This window comes from Ascidiella aspersa, chromosome 5 (assembly GCF_963924565.1).
Source record: "Ascidiella aspersa chromosome 5, kaAscAspe10.2, whole genome shotgun sequence".
NCBI lineage: Eukaryota > Metazoa > Chordata > Ascidiacea > Phlebobranchia > Ascidiidae > Ascidiella > Ascidiella aspersa.
In genome coordinates this window covers 16,057,665-16,075,664 of record NC_139451.1, presented here as the reverse complement: position 1 = coordinate 16,075,664, position 18,000 = coordinate 16,057,665, and the positions used below count along the sequence as shown (strand labels likewise).

At 35.1% G+C, this 18,000-nt stretch overlaps 1 protein-coding gene across 3 annotated transcripts; it reads left to right on the top strand.

The window, feature by feature from the left end:
• Positions 1 to 818: 818 nt before the first annotated feature.
• LOC146145106 (OTU domain-containing protein 5-B-like) lies at positions 819 to 12,745 on the top strand. 3 transcript variants are annotated; one of them, XR_014498696.1, is made up of 10 exons: positions 819 to 4,221; positions 4,530 to 5,159; positions 6,972 to 7,065; positions 7,155 to 7,219; positions 8,667 to 8,823; positions 9,539 to 9,687; positions 11,263 to 11,457; positions 11,789 to 11,968; positions 12,224 to 12,284; positions 12,524 to 12,570. XR_014498696.1 is itself a non-coding variant. In XM_083389758.1 (10 exons), the coding sequence occupies exons 1-10, from the start codon at positions 4,138 to 4,140 to the stop codon at positions 12,673 to 12,675; spliced, it is 1,680 nt and encodes a 559-aa protein (XP_083245884.1). In that variant the 5' UTR covers positions 819 to 4,137; the 3' UTR covers positions 12,676 to 12,745. The 3 variants fall into 3 exon arrangements, 2 of the variants coding, with proteins under 2 accessions (XP_083245884.1, XP_083245883.1); XM_083389758.1 differs by having other exon boundaries at positions 11,789 to 11,881; positions 12,524 to 12,745; XM_083389757.1 differs by having other exon boundaries at positions 11,789 to 11,893; positions 12,524 to 12,745.
• The last annotated feature ends 5,255 nt before the right edge of the window (positions 12,746 to 18,000 follow it).

The window sequence follows — 18,000 nt, the reverse complement described above, 5'->3', positions numbered from 1 at the left end:
CGGGTAAAAACAACCCGAGTCCGACTCCGGCCAAAAAAATACACCCGAGTCCGACTACCGAGTCCCGAGTCCGACTCCGGCCAAATGTAAGATTTTGTCGAGTCCCGAGTCCAGCTATGACTCTACACTACAGCCTGTATTTTACCCAATTACGCAACTAAATTAAGGTGGATTTTCTGCAATCCACAAATATTGGTGTCATAATTGATCCACCCGCATTAGCCTACGCCCTACATGGTTGAAAATGATTTCACCATTTGCTATTACACATTTACAACTTACATTTTGCCGCCTTAACAGTTTAAAAATGTGATACTGCACATGCGCACGTTGGACTCGGGACTCGGGTAGTTTTACGCGGTCTTACTCGAGTCCCGACTCCGGCAAAACAAACCGACTCCGTCGAGTCCGAGTCCCTAGTCCGACACCGACTCCGCAGCCCTGATGTGAGTCGTTGGTTGTTAATTTAGAAGGTTTATTTTTCTCGCTTCTGGATTTCATACAAACACCTCGTTTTTCCACGGCACAAAAACACCAAAAAACAGAAACTCCTTCAAAACCACGGTCAAGGCAATTTGATTAGCTAAATACCACTATCTTTACAATAGAACAGTTTTTTAATTATTTGTATCATGTAATCGTTTAAATAAACTTGATTTTCGTTTTTTGTCAATTTACTTTAACATGTAATTATTCGTTGTTTCCTCTAAAAAGAAAACGTTTTTAGTTTTCGCTTGGGCGTCATGGGTGATTAATCACAGTGCAACAAATAGACACAAAAGCATTAAAATGGAACGTAATTACTAGACAAAATTTAACGCAAACAAACTGCAGTGTACGCTGTTAAAAGCCTTTTTTTCTATAAGATTGTAATATATTTTGGGCGCTGCTCTAGATTCCTACCACAATTAAAAACGAACAATATTTGGATAGGGTGCGAGTTAGCGTTTGGGTGTGGGTGGGTCAAGTATTATTATCTAACCCAGACGCTAACCCGCACGGTCCGCACCCTAACCCAAATAGTGTGCGTTGTGGTAGGATTCTAGACCAGCGCCGAATTTTGTTATCAAACCTTTACTTACTGTGGAAGTTTTGTTATATGAATTGTTATGTTGCTGTTTAGATTTTCTATGTGTAGCCCACTGTGGAAAGTATGGCAAGTGCACCCGCGAGATTTTTTCTTTTAAAGTGCACCCCGAAAAAATCTGAACTGCACCCGAAATATGTAAAACGCTTGTGCGGAATACGTTTACAGTGCAATGTATGCAATACAGAATGCATTCCTAAAATCATAAAACGAGGTGTACTTTTTTGCCCTTTGTTGCACCCGGTCACACAGATTTTTTCGGCCTTGCACGATCTGCCATACGTGTGTAGCTAACTTATAGGTTATTAAAGCTTAACGTATTAATCATACTAATGTCTTGTCAATTTAATAATCTTTAAGTTAGCTAAACATAGGAAATCTTAATTTGAATGAATGTAGGTAACTTATAAAGCTTAACGTATTAATCATACTAAAGTCTTGTCACCAAGTTTATCACTAATTGTTTTTTAGTAAATGTTTAATTAACTTTATGCAATTTGAAATATTTATATTCATATTTAAATACGGTAATTTGTAGCGGGTCTACATTCCTACCACTTTTATTACAGTAACAAAATTTGTTGTCTAAATTATTTTATAGGAGAATAAATCTAATAATAATACTTGACCCAACCAAACCCAAATGTTAACTCGCACCCAAATCCAAATAATAATGTTGACAATCCCTGGGACAAAAATGTCACAGGATTTCATTATCAAAAAACAATTGTAAAATTTGACAAATAACTGTTTGCTATAACTTATATTTGATTTAAGTTCGGCAAAATAGAGTTATCTACCGGGCATCAGTTTTAAATATTATCCAACTTAAGGTTTTTTTCAGTCAACCCTAAGAATATGCCCAAACCCTAATTTATTCTAGTGTTGGCAAGCCTGTCAATTGACCGGTCAAATGACCGCACTTTATTTAACCTGTCAAATACTTATATTGAATTCAAACGTTGTAAATTTTTATTTCGGGTAATTGGAACCAGTATAATTTAATGTTTTACCGCCGATTGTTGCGCATAATTGAACAATCGCGTGTGGTACTTGGCCTGTCGCTGCGGTGTATAGTGCTTGCTTTAAATGTACCTCGTAGTGCAGTGTCGGCGTTTTTTCGGGCGACCAATTACTTTGCGTCTCGCGATAACGTTCGTCTAATAATTAAGTGTCAATCAAGCGTTATTGGGCGAGCGACTAACGTGCAATGCCAGTTGCGGAGTTTGTAATTTTCCTAAATGCGTTAAATCCAAAAGTAACCTTACATTGTAAAACGTGCTTGCCGTCGACAAAGTGCGCTGTAGGGTAAGGTCAACTTTAGGCCAATATTCAGCGAGGTTATGCAGTTATGCGCAGCGTAATTGTAAGTATTCGTTATGTCAATAGCAACTTTGTATCCTTTGCAGTACATTAAAAAAAAAGAAGTACTAAGACCCAACCATGCTTTAAAAAACAGGGCCGAATTGCTAAATAGTTCTGTGTGCAGTGTTGCATTGTACTCACTATAGGCAAAAATATAAGTTTTACAACAACCTGGACTCCCATATGTTTAACATTCTTAAGCAACAACCTTGACAGTGGACATATTACAGTTTACTTGACAGTGGACATATTACAACTACTTCAAATGACAGTTGTTAAGAATGGTAAACATATGAGAGATTTTTTTGTTAGTAAATTGTTTGGGCGATTTATGGATGTGATTGTGGGCCCTGTACGGCAGATTAAGATTAATCCCTTCCCCAAACAAAATCGAGGCTAAACAATTTAATAAAAATATACTAGGATTCGCTATTCTGCATTCATTATTCTAGATTCGAAACCTATTATTCTAGAATACCTTGGGATTCTACTTTGAACATCCCTAGTTGCAAACCGCGAAAATTTTGCGTATTTAACAAAAATTTTAATTAGAAGACTGCATTTTAAGCGTAAAAAAATGTTCGCAGATGAGATATGTTGCATACTACACAATCGCTAAATTACATAGACGTTAGCATTTTGCGCAAAAAGGTTTTATTAACCAGATCATTTGGCTGAAATTGCATCTTGGAAAGGGTCAGGGCGTTTAGCCTCAAGTCACGGTGATAACTGTAAAACAATACGTTCTAGCAGCACTATATAGTTTATCCATATACGACGCACTTCTCTCAAACCGGTCTATCACATACCAAAAATTAGGCGTTCTTGCCACACCCTGGGTCCGAATTTGGTGAGTGATAGGAAACTGGTTTATTCGATGGTATAAACAGAAAAATGTGATCATTACCAAAAAATTGCAGTATGCTTACTGTTAGTTGGTCACTTAGATTTGTTTCGTTTTGCAATAATTCAACAGTGCTTCGCAGGACACAAAAATGATGTTGCGGACCACATGTGGCCTGTGGGCCTGGGTTTGGAAAATCCAGATAGCGACAAAAGTTGTGCTAGGAGTTAAAATATGTTTTACTGATGCATTTACTTATTGATAAATTTCATTAATAGACTTGCTGACTTAACTTGGTGGATGTAGTAATGGTAAAAATGACTACAATACTGCTATAGTATTGCTTGCAAGATGGGCATGGTTTTGCAAAAATTCTTATTGATGGTCAAAAGATAATTGTTTTTGTTTTACAAACCATTGTACTTTAGCCAAAACGTTTCATATATTTAAATCAAGGTTTATTTTAACTTCAATTGCATTTTAATAGTGTGCATAGTATTTGACCAATTTAAATTGACCGGATTTTATTTGACTGGTCAAATGCCCAACCCTATAATATTCCTTACCTTGCAATTATAATACATCACCGACTGCATATTGAATACCTTTTCACCCATAAGCATCTAACATTATTAACACATAGCTTTTTATATTTTTGAGCAATTTCTGTAAATATTTATGCCCTGTCAGCATGAAAACCTTATATTAATTATTTCTATCTATTATGTTAAACTTAAGTTTGCAGTTCTATATTTTTAAGATGATATTATCTTAATTTGTTAACCTACAAAATCTTTTGAAAACTTAGCTGTTAACTGTAGATTAAATTTGAACTCTCAATATGACTATTTTACCAAAGAAAAAGGTTCCGAAAGATAAAAGCTCCATTGAAGTAGCTACCCATGAACATCATACCAGCCACTCGGTATCTTAAACAATGTTTTTAAAGATATCTGCATTTAATTCTTGTGTTTCATGCTGCAAAACCTTGTTTATTTTTAAATGTTGTATGTAGGCCTAAAAAATTCTCCTGTTGCACCAATCTGCACGTCTGATGGCTGACGACTTATGACAAAAAATTCAAATTTTTATAATTCATTTGACAGTCGAGCAAACCCATGTCAGAGGACATCAGCAAACCCACGTTACATGAAATACTATTTTATTGGAAATATAGCTAGATTATTTTTCAAAAAATTCTTCTCAAAACATCAGGTTATTTTTTTACACTAGATTTCTGATCATTCATCAAGATCAAGACCAATACATCACAGCACACAACGGTCAATTACACCACCTGATGAACGACATCGTGTGGCTCGAATTGGTCACAACACGAACACTATACAACAAGGTGTTGATTTACAAGATTCAGGACCTTTGTGTCCAAATTTTTCATCGTCTGTAGTTAACCCCTCACCATCTGCAATTGAAGTTCCGCTTGTTCATACAAGGCCACAAGTTTCCCAAGTCGAACTAAAGGAATCAAATGCAGGTATCCTTGCTTGTGATACCAGTGTGAACGCTGAAAGAGGTGCTTCTTCTAAGCGTAGACATGGCCGGATTTCCCCACACATCCAACCATACTCCAGGGGAAAGACTCCAAAGGTTACTAGTGCTAATCTTGGGGCAAGCTCCAGTTCAGTACCATTGATGTCACATGCTCTTGCAGCACAACAAAGCTATATTGACGATCAAAGACCTATTTCTCCTCCAACAAGTGGTACTGGGCGTGGTGGAAGAAGAAGACAACGACCGCGTTTAGACAATAAAGAGGACCATCCAACAAGTGGACATAACTCTGATGATGAACTTGGTGATACAAGATCAAGCCAACGTGAAGAAAATGTTGATTATGAAGAGGTAACAACTTAAACCAGTGGTCAGCAAACTGTGGGCCTTAAACCATATTTTGTAGGCAGTGAGCTGGTTTTAATTATCTTAGTTTTATTAGGTAGTTGTTTGCACATCATCACTGTACATTTATTGTAATGTATTGAAATAGTTGGTGTGTTGAAGAGTAAGGATGTTCAAAGTAGAATATTGAATTTACCCAAGTTTCTTTTAATGTATTCTAGATAACTGCAGTTATTTTAAACAATGTTCAAATCTCTTTTTTATGCCTCATGCATAATGAATCAATCCTCTTAATTAAAGTTTTGCCAATTTAAAACAAATAAAGGTTTTTTTATACTGCATTATTTTATGACAAAACCTTGTGTTGTCAATCTAAAACATTTTTATTTTTTGTGCCTTGCATGCTTAAACGAGATTTCAGCTGCATTTGTGCATTGGTTTAGGAAAAGAATTTGTTTTACGATTATTACTTAACTGAATTCATCCCTTTAGAATTGGCCTGACCCTCCTAAATGCAAAAATCCTAGTTTTACTTCTGTACATAAAATATTGCTGCGTGTTACAACAACTTTCAAAGGCTTGCAAACAGATTTTAAATATTATAAAACAGTTTGTATGATGATTTTGTAAATCCACCCAACAATGTTGCAATTCATTGGGATAGAAGGTTGACAATTGCAATAGTTGCTTTTGGGCAACCTGGTTACATCAAAAGAAAGTATAAGGTGTTATAAGTAGAGATCGACTAATATCACTTTTTGATACTGATACCAATACCCGATTTTTTAAAATTTTGACAACCGATAGCCAATAACGATACCAATTTTTTTTATATACCTGGGAAATGTTCAAAACTTGAATTAATTGAAAATAAAATCGAATTAACGTTTTAGTGTATATACTTTTAATAATTATTAAACTATATTTTGCATAGTAACTTGGCTGGATGCTAAAACACAATTTTTTCCATTCAAAAATAGGTAAGTTGTTTGTTGAACAGGAAAAATTATATTATAATTTCATACTGAAATATCGGCCTATAGTATGGGTAAAACGATATATCGGTCTCTATCCCTAGTTATAAGGCGCAGAACCACCATGATTATGTTATGAAAACTTACTAACAATTTGATATCATTTGTGTTTGACTGTACAGTGTACAGCAAGCAAAAATCTATAAAAGAATGATACTACAAAGCTATTAGACAACAATATGGGTAGAAAACTTTATAATGCATGTCGCCATCACATTTATCAACTGGTTGTTAATGAAGTTGAAAAATTATCTTTGAAAAAAAAGGCCAACAAAATAAACTTTTTACCAATTTTGAAATCAACCCCCAGACTGTTTTTAAGAGGAAACTGCAAAGATTGGGCTTGAAATATTTAGCCTATACAAGGTTTCAAAACAATAAATCTAAACATTCCCAAAAATGTGTTTTTTGTCTTCCTCAAAACGTCAACATACTAGATGTATACATAAGATTAAAATTTAGTTAGCTTAAATAGCCAAAATTATTGTGGATGTTCATATGGGTTTGGAAAAAGAGACGGCTGGCTAGATATTGTACATTGGCCGGGGATCCAATCTGCTGATCATGGGCTGCCAACCCCTGTTGAGTGTATTGTGACCGTGTTTAATCTACAGGATTACCTTTGGCCTTCTGAAAACTTTTACAGGAATATATCCAGTGTGAAGCATACCAAGTGCAGTATAAAAAAACATCTTGGTATATTTCAGTCTCAAAGACCCCCACCCCCTCCCAACAAAAAAAATAATAGTTAAAAAAAGAAATAATAGAACTAAAATATGCGTAGGTTGAACGAAAGTTTGCAGAAGCTCTCAAAGAAGTCAGAGGATTTTACATCAAGGATATGGTTGAAGATGGAGCCTGTCTGTTTCGAGCTGTTGGTAAGTCAGTGCTGCAAATATTGGTTGAAAGTTTTTTAAGAAATTAATCTTATCACCTTAGGTTATCTTACTATTTCAAATTTTTTTAGCGGATCAAGTTTATGGTGATCAAAATATGCACGATGAAGCCAGAAGAAATTGCATGGATTACATGGTGCGTAGTTTAAATTGAAGCCCTTACTCCAGATTATTTGTTAATTTATTGTCTATAAAAATATAATGAGTAGTTGAGCAACATCCTTAACATCAGTTATTATTTGTTATGCAATTGTATAAAATTATAGGTAAACTACTAAACCAGTGGTTATTAACCTTTTTGCTATCGCGCCCTCCCATCATAGATATTAAATAAATATCATACCAAAGACAACGGTGATATTATTGTTTCATGTTCAGTTTTGGCAAACGCAGAATATTTTTTGTCTTTCACCGTTAGTCATTCAGGTTGGCTGATTAGCAAGTGTGTATTCCTTTTTTTCTCGCTAAAAGCGCAGAGTCGGAACAGCTAATGTTTGTCGCTGTTTGCTGTCTACGGTAATAACCGATGTTGAGTAACAACTGCATTTATTTTCTCAAGCACATTATCTCAAACTTGTATTTTAGCTGACTCGAAAATGTTGCGCTAATCATGCGAACTAACACCCGGGAAAACCATTTCTGCATTCAGTATTGCAGGTGGCAAAAGATGTGCTTGCAATAGGGTAGTCCCGTACATGGAACTTGGGTCACTGCTCTGCTAAAATTACGAAAAAAATTTTTACCGAAATCAATGACACCTATTTCACGGTCTTAGTTTAGTTTTTTGCCTAAAGGTAACAATTGCACATCAAGTAGTTTCGCAGCTGGCACCTGCTAGGGGGAGTATTGACAATGCACATGTTCGCTTTGCACCTAAACTTTAAAGGTTCTCTTTACCTGGACGTTAAGTGGTTGTTTCTGAGTATTTTTTTCCTATTTATGATGTCAATACAATCAACACCATAATTATTTTTTGATGTTATTATTTATTTATGTCAGACAGAAATGGGGAAATTCTCTAAATTGAAAATTCGGGACCCCCTTTTTCCCTTTTTTGGATTTCTGCCCCTGACCTGACCATACTGCAAATAACAAAAAGCATGAGTTTCCCGGTGCTAACCTTTCATAAATGAATAACTGCTTTGCAGGAAGCGCAAACAAATTTTGCAGTTTTGTTGTTATAGATAGCAAAAACACAGTTTGTGGAGAGGGTTCACAACTTAGATCTTCATTAATCATATTACACTGTTTCGACTAAACCCAAATAGGCCATACTAATTAGGACAAATTGCCGAAACTATTAAAACATAGTAGCTCAAAAGCTAGCAAATCGCAAAATCATGAACCCTTTTTTATCTACACATGTGTCCTTTTGATGTAAAGCATAGGACAGCATCAAAGCAGAATTAACAACAAACAAATGCAAAAACCAATAAAATCATAAAAAGCTTTGAGTAGAGATCTCGCCTTCCTGAGAATTGGTTGGCGCCCCCCCTGTTTAAGAACCACTGTACTAAACAAATGTTTGACTATATTTAACACTATTTTGTTTGTATTAAACTACAATTTATGATGATTTTTAGATGAAGAATGCAGATTTTTTTTCCAACTACGTTACTGAGGACTTTATCTCCTATGTTACAAGAAAAAAATTGCCTCACACTTTTGGCAACCACCTTGAAATGCAAGCAATGGCTGAATTGTACAACAGATCATTTGAAGTTTATCAATATACAACTGGTAATATGTGTTCCAAACATTTTAAAATGTGTAACAATATGTCTATATTTATTTTCATTTGCCAGTAACTGTAATAATCTCAATTGCTTGAACATAAATATATAAAGTTATTTTCCAACCAATTCGTCAGAAAATAGTGCTATACAAGCAAAAAGGTCAACAAAAATTAAGGCATCCAAGGATAGAAAATCTGACTTTTAGACCTTAAGGTCATGGCAATGCACTAATTTGACTTTGCAATTCTGCATAGGAAGATTAAATTCAATGGCACTTAAACCACTCAAATTCTAACCAGCACTCTATCCCAAATAGTGTGCAGTGATTCTATATTTATTTAAACGCTTTACGAACAATGTTAAAACATCATTGTATATTGTTTGGGTTAGTTAGGGACTTAGGGTGCTGCTGTGTCGTCTAGGTTCGAACAGACCAAAATTATTAAATTTATTCTCCCAATTTTTTTTTTATGAATAGTTACACAATAATTTAAATTAGTACATTGTCCAGGCTTCAAGGTCAAAAAGTCTTTTTGGGCCTTGACTGCCCTAAGTGTCATAGACCTTTTTTGCTTAGAACTGCACTAATTTCTACAGATTGGGTGCTTCTGCCTACTTGGTACAAAGCTATGTAGCATTTGGTGTAGGTAATAAAAACATTAGTAATAGACTTTTTTAGTAAAGTCTTATTTATTAACTAAAAAATATTTGTATTTCAGAACCAATCAACATCTTCCATGCAACAAACCAAACAGACAATGACCCAATAAGAGTAAGCTACCATCGCAATTCCCATTACAACTCTGTGATTAATCCCTTCAAAGCAAGCATAGGAGTTGGACTTGGTCTTCCCTCCTTCACACCAGGGGTATATATACAAACTTGAGCAATAAGACCGAATTTAGACTACATCAGTGCCTTTCAGCCTTAAAAGAACCGTTCACACTTTTTAATTCGGAAAATTTGTATCCGCACGAAACACACACAGTAAGTTTGCAACCTTTATATTTCTGTATTTGTGAAATAACAATGAAAGGATTTATGAATAAAACCGTGAGCCTTAACCATGTAGCTCACCCTTGGTAAGGCAAAAGTAAAGAAAGTTGCTCACAAAGCAAATGTTACACACTGTTTGTTCACAGAAATGCACTAGCTTATAAAACTTTTTCAATTACTGTTAAAAAATGCATAAGATACATTGATAAAAATTGTTAACTTTATATACACCAGTTTTAATAACTTTGCAAGGACATCAATGCAACACACAATAATTTACTTTTTCAAAGCGCTGTACGTGGCTATGCAAAAAATGTTTAAATCGCATTTATAAGATGAAAAGATTAGATAAAGACTGATTTTTTTGTAGATGACTAGTCTTTTCTAATACCCTGAAAGCATTCATATTTACATTGCAATGTTTGATAGATTGCAGAGCTGGAAAGTCATAGCTGAGGGGAAATTTTTGTAATTTGTTGAGATCAGTCTTTTTTCTTTGGTTATGTACAAGAGAGAAAGCGACTAAACTGTTTAGTGTGGCAAATGTACCATAATGATAAAAATCTAGAGTTGCAAGCCTGAGTTGCAGTCGTTGGGTGACTGTTTGATAGGTCCAGGGCTGGAGCCAGAGTAAATCATTTTCAGTAGCTCCCCAGCCCTGACAAATTCTTCAAGAATGACCCCCCAAAAAAGAAAAATTATATGGGTATTTGACAACAAGTGTTGAAGACTTCACTTTCAAAAAACCTGTGTAAAAACTTTTCAGAACTGTAATATGTTGGATCGTTCTTTAGTTTAAAGTGGCAAAAATAGTAATTTAAATAGAGTCGTACTTTCTATGTTAAGTTCTATTAAAAAGACGGAAACATTTGCGTGCCGCAGTAAAAACGCAAATATAACATATTCGTAAAACAGTCATTTTAGTAAGCGCCATAGGACCTATCCATTCCCTCAAAAGCCGGTCTAACTCTAACACATGTCAAATATTAGGCCTTCTTGTCACCCTCTATATTTCCGAACTGTTGAGCGGTGGAAACCCGGTTAATATATTAGTGTAACTCGCAAAAAGTAATTACAACTAAAATATTCAAAGATGCTAACTATTCGTTCGTAACTTATATTTGTTTGATAAACCCTTCAACAGCATTACAATAATTCATCAGTGCTCCCGTGGGCCAAAAATAATGATGTCGCGGGCCTGGGTTTGGACCACCCTGAGTTATATATTGAAGATGTTAATCTTTTTTTTTTCAACATTTTTACTAGGGCAATTTAAATACTAGAAAATTTACACAATTAATGCTCATGCACTGTTTATTTATTAGTAGATCTGTTCCTTTTGGAAGGTAATTTAAAATTGATATAATAAACACTTTTTTTACACACAGATGTTAAACAAATTGATTACTCTGTGCGAACAGTTTTAAAAAGTAAAGTCAAATGTCAGCTTGCAGATCAGATGCTTCTTGAGAGCGCTCAACGATCATCTGAGCAAGAGTTGCTAGAACAACAAATGTTGGAAGATAAGCTTCAAGCTGCTGACTGGGAGAACACTGAAGATGAGATGGTTCGAGAAGTTGCTCATGAGTCTTTTGTTGACTATCTTCGGCACCAAGAGGAAAGTGCAAGAATAAGTAAACAGGTTATAAGCAGATTTTATCTATCCTAAGTAATTGCAGAATGGAATAAATGGAACCTATTGTGTGTAATTTCAAAAGTACTGTCAAATATTTATTTCATTATGGTAAGCCATTGCTTTTGGTAATAACAAAATAATCTACATATGTATTCATGAAGGCTTTCAAACAATTTATGTTCCAACCTATTCCTTACTTTCCCAATTAGTAAATACTTAAGCATTTTGGCCAAGAATGTTTATTTGGGGATCATTAGGAAAACAGATTTAAATGACTACTTTAAAAATCGGTTTTAAAGTACTATATAATTCATTAAAAAGTAATAATTTCCAACAGCTATCAGGGTCTGAAGATTCAAAAGGGCCTTCATGTTCACAATCTTCAACATCTGATGTTCTCTCTCAACCCAATCAACATTTGCAGTCCAAAGTAGAACGCTTGGTTAAAAATTGTTATATGTGCAACGAATATACTTTTATTTCAAACCTTGTTTTTCAAATAAGTACCTATAAATAGGTAAATTATATTGCTTTGTACATATTTCAACCGTAAAATGACGTAACTACTTTTGGTGGTAATTTACCGTTGATTTGCCAAACTAAAGTATTAGTTCTACTTTTCATATTTACCTGGTTAGTGTTTATTCTTTGTTTTAAACGCTAGCTTAATGTTTTAAGGTAAATTTACCGGGCAAATAATTTTTTTTTCTAACTTGCAAACATGCCATTTGAATCGACCTATGATGATTGTTTATTGTCATTTCTTCTACAGGAAAATTCGTCTCTCAGCAATGCACATACTTCTATGTCAAGTCCCTATTTTTGTAACCCAGGTAAGTGACTGAATTACTCTGCTAAAATCAACTATGTTCAATGGTATAACGATTAAAAAAAACTCTTAATTTTAATAAAAAATATGAGGTTTGAATGCTAAATAGCTTTATTTTGCACAATTTTCTAAAATTTGTTTTTAATAAAAAAAATGTAACAAACTGTTTTTTTTTAACTGTTTAATGTAGGATAGAATACAAAGTTTTCAAAGATTAATCTTTTGTTTAACTCTACATTATAGGATTGGGTGATTGGGTGGAAGAATCGGATGAGAGTACTGTACTTGCGCAGGTGCTTGCCCAATCACAACGCGAGTATTACGAATCGCTTACTCGAAATGAATGCGATGCGACGTCATCTGCATCATGCAGCAAATACCCAACCGATAAATGACGTCCCTTTTGCGTTTTTTCTCGCGTTGTTTTCTTTCTACGCTGCGTAAACATGTTCCTACCCGCCCGTGCGTTTTGTTGTGCTAATTGTTATGCAATATAATCGTTCCCAAACACAATAAAACAAATGTTTTTATTTTAGGATCCTGACAGTCACCTTTTTAAAAAAATGCCGTAAGATAGGGCAACGATAGGATATTATTATATCAAAATACTAACTTTATTTAACTGTTGATGGCTTCAATATTAAAATGTTGTTTCATTTACAATTGCATCAAAAAAATCAACATATTTTTCTATTGTAATTTTTTAACGTCGGCGCTTGATCAAGCCCTCTGACAGAGAATTAGTTTTGTCATGTTGTTTAAAATTAGAGGCTAACATGTAATGTAGGGATTTACAGAAAAACGTCAGTAAGAAAAACTTAATTGGTCATAGGAAAAGTTTTCTTAAAAATTGTTTTATTATATTGAAAGAAATCTGCACACACATATGTGTGTTAACCACTGTGATCTAGTCTGATGGCTTTCGGTGTATTCTTATATTGTTTAGTCATATTTAAATATCTCAAACTATGTAAAAAATGTTATTGAAGATAGTGTTTCAATTATACCTACATTTAATTCCATTTTTTCTGAAAATTTTAGGCTTAAATAACTCTGAAAAAGCCTTTTAGTATAAAACAATACTAATTAGATTATATATTCATACTACATTGTTAAGTGACGTGCAATATTGCAGGGATCAATTGAGTAGTCGCTATCGTTTGTTTATCAAGAAAAACATCATTAAGTAATGAGGACCGATTAAAGATCGCGCAAGCAAATAACTTTATCTACTGTATTTCTCTTCTATTCAACAAAGAAACATTAAAACTGTACGTTCTTTAGGTTGTCGCAGCATGAGGCGCGCAAACAATGGGCACTTGTAATGTGTGCACAAATCAAAACGTGCACATTGTTCGCACAATGTGCTCTTGCGGTGTGTGCACCGTTCAGTGCAGATTTGAAGGTGCACATTGGGCACTTGCGATATTTGCACCAAATGTGCACTTAATCTGCATCTAATGCACCTTACGTGAATTTCATGTGCTCTTAATGTGCATGTGCGCCGGAAGTGGTTAAAATGGTGCACATTTTGTTTTTCCGTGATCACTTTTTCCACCGCTTTTGATGGTAAAGCGTTATTTGTCCTTGTAGGCTACCGTACTTGACAATTCTTACCAGAAGATATACAGATAATGGAAAAACGTTCTCCGTCGAGAAGAACAGCGCAGTTCCAATTTTTTTGTGACCTAAAATTGTATGAGAAATTGTGCAATATATTTTTACAAACACGAAAGGCAATATTTTAATGTAAAATCACAATGCTATTGCATGCCACGTCACATGTCACCTGTAGGCAGGGGCGCCCGCAGAAAATTTTCCAGGGTGGGGGCAATCAGGGACGTAACCAGAAAAGCAAAAAGGGGTGTAATGAATTTTCAACTTATGAAATTCCCCTATTTTTCGTCTGATGTTAATGAATAATGACGTCATAAAACAATGACCGTATGACGTCATAGAATGGTGATTGCAAGACGTCATAAAAAAACTAATCAGAAACAGTCAAATACGTCCAGCAAAAGCGGCCACGTGCGTCGTCGACAATCCTGTCAGGCGCCAGCTGCGGAACCACAGTGTGCAATCGTTAACTTCAGGCAAAAAATAAACCACGACCGTGAAATATGTGTGATTAATTGTGGTAGAATCATACCTACTTCGACTATCAGCAGCGCAGTTTTTAAGTTCCATGAACGGAACGAGCGCTAAATTACAAGCACGCCTTTCACCACCTGCAATACTAAACGAAGATCGTTTTTTCCGGGTGTTATTATGCCACGTTTAGCACAACAATTGCGCCGAGCTGTGTGCCAAGTCCGCTAAATCACAAGCTGTGGTTGAGTGGAAATAAGTTGTGTCCATTGCACACTTAGCACGTGGTCTCAAAATAAGCTTAAAGAGCATCTAACATTATATATTTTTTATGTTTCTGCAGCATTTTCTACGTTCGTGTTCAATTTCCCTTCAGTGTAATTGATTGTAATTTTTTTTATTACGATAGCCTTTTAATTTTTTGTTCTTTTTATTATAATTCCTTTTTCCTTTGTCATTTGTCGATAGTATTTCGTTTATAATCTTGCTTAAAGTCTTTCGCAAATATTGCTGCGGCAGTTTAGGTTCCGCTTTCCGTTTAAAAATTTTCTATTCAACCATTTCCAACTTTTTATTTTACGATTGGTTTTCGCCCTGTAGTGAGTATTTTTTGCTCTCTTAATTGTCGCGAACTAGGACGTTTGGACGTCCTAGTTCGCGCCGTTAGGGCGGGGCTGTTTTGGCATTAGATATTTGGCCCTGATGTTTGGGGTTATTGTTGGGGTTAGAAAATAGGCTAAGGTTGAAATTATTAGGGGGGTAGGGATGTACTTGAGGAGTGGGGTTTGGTGTTGTTAAGGCCTGATTCTGGTCATTTAGGTCTTATTCCGACGGGTTTAGGTCTTATTCCGTTTTTTGTATTACGACTATTAGGTTTTAGCCCTATTTTGGTTTTATTCCGAACTGTGTTTTATTCCGACGTTGGTGTTTTTTTTTCGGTCTTGTGGCTGGAATCCTGTTACGCTTCATTACGCGGCAAAATGTTTCTTTGTTTAATGCCTTGGTGCAGAAAGTTGACTTTTTCTTGGTAATAACATAGCCTTTAGAAATAATGTATGTATAGGAAGTAATCTGGCGATGGTCTAGAATCCTACCACAGCGAACATTACGTAACTGGTCAACACATTTTCACATTTTTTTCTAAACGAGAATGTGAGTATTTCATCTTAGATGTATTTTTCACGCTGATTCCGAATATACCTTTAGTTTTTCTCTAGCACATAACATTTTAAAGATATCGCCAATTGTAAATTTTCCGAAAAGAGCGCTTTGATAACAACGCACAGCTGCGATACATGGTCTCAAAAACGTCTGACATATAATTTTTTTATACACATAACTCGATTCAGCACAATAGTACTTCTATGATGGACAACTATTCCCCTTTATAAAATCCTTGGTGACGGTTTTTTTTTAGCACAAAATGTCGTTTTTTTACGTCACTAACTGAACCCAGGTTTTCTGGAAATAAGTTCAACTAAGTGTGCAAAAAATGCAATCCATCTAAATGCTAAGCTAAGCAGATCATCAACAACGTTTCTAAAAAGTTAACATACAGTCACTAAATGCCAGCCAATAGCGTAATTCCACCTTTTTCATTGTGCATCCTATGGAATTTTTGTAATGTTTTGTTCCATTAAGATTCCTTTTGTTTGGCTTAGCTTAGTAGTGAAAACTTTTTATAGAAAAGTGCTAAACATAGAACCCCACTTTTCTATTCCTATAGCAAAAATATTTTCTAGGGGGTGAGACCTAACTTTTGTGATATTAGCCACTTTCAGTTCCTTATAGGCTTATATAGTCTCTTAGTGATGCATTTGGTAGCACGGCTGTTGTACCAAAAGGACCATCCACTGTAGGTTGTCTAAGTTTTATTTCCGTTGTCTTATTACTATATCAATCTCAAGCAAGTTGTTGTTGTGTTTAATCCTAATACAAGCAGTTATGACTTTTATTTTGAAAAACATGCATCTATAGTAATGCTGTTTAAATCTATCTGGAAAACATAATTGGTTTTGAACTTATGTTTTGTTCTTATTAACTCCATTCACCAACATCTTTAACTTTATCAGGGACACTTTTAAGACTTCCATGAGGAGGAAGTGAAACTCGCATTAGAGCATTGTGTGGTACAGGTCTTCTTGTTAAACCTGTCAGCTTAAGTACAATTGTCCAACTTATATCTGTGGTGATTTATTGCTGGTCTTTGGTCACATGAACTTAAAAAGGATAAGGAACAACATTACTGATTAAAATCTGTCATTACCGAACATTTATTCGTTTTGTTTTTGTTCTGCTGTAGTGCTATGAGAACTTGCTTAAATAACATTTATACTCAGCTCAGGAAGTGATTTTACATGTGGAAATTAACTACTTAATAACAAAAAACGTTAACAAAAGATCTTTCCTATATTGTTTTTAGAAATATCAGTAAAAACAGATGATGCGTGAGTCGCATTATAGTTGGTTAAAGTCACAGTGCGCAATGTGCCTATAGGCCTATTGATAATACAGCAAAACATCGAAAAAAATAAAATTCGAATATATCAATGAACCTAATGTGCTAGAAAAAAAGGGTATTTCTAGAATCGGCCCCGAAAACACATTAGGAATCAATCTATCACATGTCCGTTTAAAATTTTCTGTTGACCAGTGTTATTTTTGGTTAGAGTGCAGGTTAGCGTTTGGGTTTTGGTGGGTTAAGCAATATTAAAAAATAATACTTTACCCAAACACTTACCAACAGCCGGACCCAAATATTGGGCGTTGCATTATAATTTTTTTCAACGCTGTGGTATAGGATTCTGTAGACCAGCGGTCCGCAAATACGGGGTCGTGGGACCATTCAGTTTGGGTCGCGAAAGCCTTATTAATAGAGGCCTATATTTTAAGTTTTCTATTTGTTATTAGTACACTGAATTGTATACAAGAGAGCCGTCTTATTTTGAGCGCGACAAAAATTGTCACCCGAAATATATACACTAAGCCCCGTAAAAAGTCGTGAGTGTTCGTTCGATCCAGGTGATGGCAAAGAGCGCTTGCAATCCAACACTATTTTGGCCATTACCACTCCAAACAGATCTGCTTACCGCAATCTGCGTTTACTTCTTGGTATATGTTTTTAAAAACCCCTCTTTCTTTTTTTTATCCCGTTTCTGTAACCAAAGCGTCGTAAGCACGTTGTTCTCTTCGTTAAATCGCGTCTTAAAACAGAGGTCGGTAACCTAAAAACAGAGATCGGCAACAAAAATAGCATAAGAAATATGTTCGTATTTTATTTCGTGTTTGGAAAATGCGTACTCACGTCTCTTGTAAATTTAAAGGTTTGCCAATTTAAACATTTTTTTCGCGCTACGCCCGTTGTTTCCTTGTTGTAGTGTATCTAGACTCATTTTCACTGCATCAAACATTTAGGTTTGTCCCTGATTAAGAGTTATTATACTAAAGTGCTTAAAGGTCACACGTTTTTATAAAAAAAGAGTTAGCGGAAATTTAATACGGACCGCCGAGTACTTGCTGAGTTTGGTCTGGTCCGCGACTTGGTAAAGGTTGTCGACCTCTGTCTTAAAATTTATATTGCCCTCTGAAAAATACTTAGATGCGAGCCTTATAATGTTCAGTTTCCTAAAACG